At 43.4% G+C, this 6492-nt stretch overlaps 1 protein-coding gene across 1 annotated transcript; it reads left to right on the top strand.

Annotated features, from left to right (window-relative positions):
* The first annotated feature begins 2556 nt into the window (after positions 1-2556).
* On the top strand, positions 2557-6269 carry LOC103710336 (serine/threonine-protein kinase STY46). Its single transcript, XM_008796010.4, has 4 exons — positions 2557-2753; positions 2911-3316; positions 3421-4495; positions 5675-6269. Exons 2-4 carry the CDS (start codon positions 2922-2924, stop codon positions 5957-5959), a joined length of 1755 nt encoding a protein of 584 aa, XP_008794232.1. The 5' UTR covers positions 2557-2753; positions 2911-2921; the 3' UTR covers positions 5960-6269.
* The last annotated feature ends 223 nt before the right edge of the window (positions 6270-6492 follow it).

Genomic DNA, 6492 nt, shown 5'->3' with positions numbered 1-6492 from the left:
AACTGCTCGCCGTTCAGATTGGTCATGTGTATCGTAAGATGTATAGAGCTGCGGACTAGGTCGCCTCATATGTGGTACGTCACTTTGGGGATATTATCTGAACGAGTTTAGCAGGTGTTCCCCATCTATTGCAATGTTTGTTTTTTTTTTTTTTGATTTAGCAGGACTTACTCAAACTTGGTTTAAGGAAAATAAAACTACTCCATGCCTATTTATTGAAGTTAGTTGGATATGTAAGGTAGTCTATATAGAGCTATTGTGTGCATGGAAGATGATTAGCAAGTTGATTAAACAACTAAAAACACTAACCATGGATCAATCGATTGCTTGGTTAATTAAAATTGATGGGATATGCAATGATTGCTAGTTATGTTACATGGAAAATTCATGGTTGCATGGAAGATTAAGAGCACAAAAGCTATTGATCTATCCAAATATTAAGATCAAGTAGGGTACAAAATGATGTCCATTATAAATTTACGATTGATGTCAATTATAAGTCTGCATGGCTTATCTTGCATCCTACTACGTGTTGCCCCATAAAGTTGAATTGCTCTTACAATTTTGATAGAAATATTGTTGCTCACATCAATCACAAGTTTAATAACTTAACAAGAGCCAGCTTTCTAGTCCGAGACCATGAAGATCGCATTCTAGTAGCTGGTGCTATTCCTCTTATATCTCGATTTATGCCGGTTGATAGATGTTGAAATCACCACTTGTCCCAAAAGCTTAAGCTTATAGGATGAGGTAGATTTATTTATATATTTTATATTTTCTTACACTCCCCCTCACATGTGGGCCGGACTTTTCTTTAATTGGCGAGCCCAACATGTGAAATTTTTAATAATGGGGTTAAAGAGTGTGGAGACAGGGTTCGAACTCAGGACCTCTGCTCTGATACCATGTAGAAATCACCATTTTTTCTAAAAGCTTAAGCTTATAGGATGAGATAAATTTATTTATATATTTTATATTTTCTTACATTCCTCCTCACATGTGGGCTGGACTTTTCTTTAATGGGCGAGCCCAACATGTGAATTTTTTTTTAATAATGGTATCAGAGCCAGAGGTCTCGGGTTCGAAATCCAGGCATTGCGTTGGGGGGGGAATGTTGGACATACTCTGCCGCTGTGCGGGCCATACCTTGCGGAGTCCCTGAGCAGCATAGGGGCTATCCGTTGCCTATGATGATGTTCTATGCTCTTTTATTATATCTGATTCGCCGATGGGTTTGGTTGGAAGGATATTAGACAACTATCATTGCTTTGCTCATAACTCATCTTTGCCTACCTTTCATCCATTCCTGCATGACCTAAATGCTTGGTGCTATTCTCTCATTGATATCAAGGCTTCTCATGTTCTTCGGGAGGGCAACCAAGTTGCTGATTTTTTTTTTTGGCCGGCAAACTTTAGCAATATCTATTCACCATCCTCTGTTGTGGTTTTCAAAGTTCCCTTCATAACTTGTCTACATTTGTAATGCAGATGACCATGCTGTTTCTTTCTTCACGTTAGTTTTGGGAATCTCTCGATTTTACAAAAAAGAGAAGAAAAGAAACCGATGAGCTGACCCAAGATACAATAACCAAATGATTGAGATAGAACATTAATGGAATGGAGATGCACTTTCTTGTTGAGCAAGGGTTACATACTATTTCAACTTTCAACCTTGCAATAGGCACTCAACTTTCTCCCCTTAAACATTATGGAATTAATATTATTTGCAGCCATTCAACTTGGTTCCCCCCTGACTAATTTGCTAACATCCCACATTATCTAATAGACTTGAAAATCTGGATCAAGTATTGCCATCCCCTAGAGAGAAGTTGTACAGCCGAAGGGAGGCAAAATACTCTCCAACAAAATAGAAAGAATCGAGCTCACGTTGACTAATAAAAAAAAGATGCTATATGAATTTATTAACTTCGGCTCCAACTTTTCCATAAGAAGTAAAAAGAGTTGGTATGAACTGGCACGGCGCTTGGCCTCAAGACCCTGGCCATACCAAACCAGCATCAAGAGTACTTCTAACAGTATATTGGATCGGCTCCCACTTTTCCATAAAAAGGAAAAAAATTTGGGGATCAATATCTCAATAAAATGATCACGATGATTAGCTTTGTCTCATGTAGCATTAAATACATATCCTGCGATCTATTCCTTTACTCAGTGCCAGCACAATTAGCTCTCTGTCTCCTAATTAGTTTACTTTTAATAACTAATCTAAGAATCCATATATTTTAACTGTTATTAACTGCTAAAGATGACAACTTCGAGGTCTAAATAGTTTTTTTAGCCAGTGATGGGTGGCCGAAACTTTGTGTGGCTCTGAAACGCCTGAACCGCCACAAAAAGAAATCCGAACGAAGACAAAGAAAAGGTGGGCACTGAAGCCGCTCGCATTCTGCCACAACGCAACGCATCCAATGCTGCTTCTCTCTTCTTATCCCGAGAAACAGTGACAAAAGAGGGAGCATACCAGAAAAAGGCTGAGAGTTTCTGAGACCACATAAAAGGGGCAATGAATCCCCTCGAAGACAGGCCGTTCTTTTCTCGTGATAGCGTAAAGATTAGAGTACCCCATGGAACGAGCCCTATGCCGCCTTCTTTTCTGCCTCTCCTTCCCTTAAAGAAAGACCCCGCGTCAGACTAAGATCACATGCACATTTACTCCCCCTCAACGACACCACCGTCACCACCATGTCCTGAAATTATTCAAATCAGACCCACCTCAAAACCCATGTCGCAAGGTAAAGTAAAAAAAATAAAAAATTGACGTCCGCTACTTCCTTCGCATATTTGTAGTAGCTTGGAAAAATGTTGAAGCCCAGGCATCTCCGCTTCCTCCGCTAACACCTCTGTCATCTCCCTCTTTGGTTTCCTTTTTTTTTTTCTCTGTGTTAAAAGATCTTTGAAAGATGGCAGCTGCTCTAGAGTGCTGGTCCGGCCGGCCCAGCACGGACGAGGACATGGTGGAGCAGGTGCTGATGAAGACGCACGACCGGTCGGAGGCGTTCCCCTCCGCCTCTTCCTCCTCCTCCTCCTCGTCCTCCTCCTCTGCGACATCGTCGCCCGCCCGCGCCGCCGCCGGCTCCAACCTGCCGCCGACCAAGAAGTGGCAGCGCCTAGGCCGCAACTTCGCGGGCGCACTCGCGGCCCTCAAGAACTCCCTCAACCGCGACCCCTCCCCCTGTGGCGACAAGCTCCTCTGGGGCGGCGTCGTTCGCAACCTCACCCAGCTCTACCCAGGCAGCCAGCTCCCCGAGAAGCTCATCTCCGACATCCGTCGCCACTTCGATTCCTTGCCCAACAGGTTATATCATCACCTCCCGATCGAACTAAGCATTTGGACATTTGGATTGACGACATCGGCTAGCGTTTCATCTTATTTATCAAGTAAATTTGTCCATGTTGCAGCTACGCTCAGGCGGGCTTCGACATGAAGGAGATCCTGCTTCATGTCCGATTAGTTGAGCAGGCGACGGCGGAGGATCACCCGGCGGTGCATATCCAGGAGGTCCATGATGACGATGGAGCTGAGGGAGTGGCCTTCAAGATCACATTTGCCTGCAACTCATCGGTCTCGTGGCCGGCCATGTCCGGAGCTCTCGGTACTTCCTTGATCTGCTGCAAGAAGATCCAGATCTTCGAGAAGAAGGGGTTAACTCTCGGGGCCGTCACCGTCCTGGTCCAGCCTGGGAACGAGCGCCACTTCAAGTCCCGGATCGAAGCTGCCCTGAGGTCGGCGGCGAAGAAGCCCCGGAATAATGTCGTGAAGCTTCCGTTTGGGCTGTGCGGTTGCCAGGAGGAGAGCTCGGGGAACGTCGAGGAAGATGTCCAGTTTGATGGGGATGATGGTCAGAGGGTTGATAATGAGGCTTTGCATCGGATTCAGCTCCCGACCCCGTTGCCGGAGTCTTCGCTTGTGGTGTCGATTGATGAATGGCAGACTATTCGATCCGGTGGCGAGGAGATCGGGAAATGGATCCTGACCTCCGATGAGGTCGAGTTTGTCGAAAGGACAGGGCCCAATTCATTCAAGGGTGTGTACAGAGGGAAGAGAGTTTGGATCAAGAAATTGCGGGGGTGCGAGCGGGGCAGTGCCTACGATATCGAGATCAGGCAGGACTTGCTGCAGCTGATGAGCTGCGGGCAGAAGACCATCCTCCAATTTCATGGCATTTGCATAGAAGAGAACCAGGGGCTGTGTGTTGTGACTAGAATGATGGATGGGGGATCTGTTCATGATGTAATGCAGAAGAACAAGAAGTTGCCCATTAGGGAAGTGATGAGGATTGCACTGGATGTCGCCGAAGGGCTCATGTTCATGAACATTCATGGAGTTCCTTACAGGGATCTCAACACACACAGAATTCTCTTGGACAGGCAAGGGAATGCCTGCCTTGGCGACATGGGCATCGTTACATCTTGTAACAGTGTCGGCGAGGTCACAGAGTATGAGACAGCCGGATACCGTTGGCTAGCTCCTGAGGTTAGTGTTTTGTTGTTTTCTTCACATAATTGATATTGCTGTTGTTTCTTTGCTATCACTACTTGTTCCATCATGGTTCACCTAGCTTTACTCATAAGGTACAAATTACATACCTGATTTGCAACTAGCTAAATCTACAGAGTGTATTTGTTAGTGAAGAATGAGAGATCGGAATAGCTGAGGAAAATTTGATGGTGTGGAGTGAAAATTGCTATCTTAATGATAGTCTGTTTCAAGCAATCTCTTGGGAACTCCAATATTTGATCTCTTAGTTGCTTCATTTTTGATCACTTGAAGAGAGACAGGATGCTTGTAAAGTTACAAAAAATTAGGATAAGCCCAATTTACAGTGCAGCTGCAGTCAAAAGGCCTTCTAGTTGTTATCCGGAGGTTGGTGTTGAGAATTATTATTTGCATTCAATCATATATATGGACCCTACATTCTCCATCAGTGCTTCGTTAATTCAATTCTTTTAGGGTATCTACCTCCTCTTCCTTGACTCTTATAAACACATAGATGATTTTTTTTTTTTTTTTTGTGTAGGGTCCACTCTAGATGCTTGGCAGAAGATGGTCATCTTATTTCAGTAAAATTAACACCATTCAGTATCAAAAGGCCATCTTTAAATGATCATTTTAGGATGTTTCTTCTATCCTCTACTTCGATTATTGGAAACATGTACCGGACATTTTCTCTCTAGGAGTCCTGGAAGATCTTAGCAGCAAATGCAAATGCCTCCGTAGCATGCGCAGCATCAATTTAACCCTGAAAGCCCTTCTTATAAGTGATATTTTTTGGCTTTGCTAAACTTCTTCTGTTATTACTTAAATCTTTTCTCTCTCTCATACCAATGTGTACTCAGATGCCATAAAAGAAATATAACCCACCTTATGGATTGAATACGCAAGTCATCTATCCATCAGACAAGTAATAACTGACATGATCCAGGAACCCAAGCTTTAAAAATGTAAAATCAAGAGGGGACTCATATTGCTTTTTGTAATAAGTTTTCTAGCTGATTTCACTTAGCAAATTTCCAATCAACTTTTATGCTGCAAGAAAGAAAATTATAATACAATCGCACCATTTACTCACTAAATGAATCTTATGTGTTTTTAAGCTAAATTCTGAGGTAATGATGAATTAGCTAATGATATAGCAACGAGTTGCAAGTGCAGATTATTGCTGGGGATCCTGAGAGCGTGACAGAGACTTGGATGAGCAATGTGTATAGTTTTGGCATGGTGCTCTGGGAGATGATAACTGGGGAGGCAGCATACTCTTCTTACTCGCCGGTGCAAGCAGCAGTAGGGATTGCTGCCTGTGGATTGAGGCCAGAAATACCTAAAGAATGCCCACAGTTTCTGAGATCCTTGATGATGAAGTGCTGGAACAATTGCCCCTCAAAGCGCCCTCAGTTTTCAGATATCATCGCTATAATGCAGAGGCAAAGCAATAGATAAGCCTCTCTTCCTTTTCCCTCTACCTGGGAGCTCGATGCAACAAGCTGCATCTACCAGGAGATATGTAAAGTAGCACTAATTTTGGTTACTGTTTCAATACCCGAACTCTAAATGTGGGATCTGTTGTTCTTTGCAAGAAACTGTTGTTACTTTTCAACAAGAAAAAAATCTCTCTCCTCATTCCATTTAATCCGCATACACAGACACATGATCCTTGGATCCTGTCGGTTTGTTTGCTTGCAGATGTTGTAGACCCTAGGGGTTTGATTGGATAGAATTGGCCTGTTGTATTTGGATGGTCGGCCATATCAACTTGGGTGCTTGAGAATGCCTCAGATTCTTGATGTTTTGGCTTCTCTCTCTCTCTCTCTCTCTCTCTCCGGGAGCAAAGCATCTTCTTGTTTCTCCGCAACAATTTCTATTTGTATCATGGATGTTTGGATCGATTGAAATGTTACATGCTTTCCTTATTGTATGATGTATATGCTCTCAGATTGTCTCATTTAGCAGCTTATCACAGACTTACAGCTCAA

This window comes from Phoenix dactylifera, chromosome 3 (genome assembly GCF_009389715.1).
Source record: "Phoenix dactylifera cultivar Barhee BC4 chromosome 3, palm_55x_up_171113_PBpolish2nd_filt_p, whole genome shotgun sequence".
Taxonomy (NCBI): domain Eukaryota; kingdom Viridiplantae; phylum Streptophyta; class Magnoliopsida; order Arecales; family Arecaceae; genus Phoenix; species Phoenix dactylifera.
Note: the sequence above shows the minus strand (reverse complement) of the source record. Positions and strands in the feature narration are given on the sequence as shown.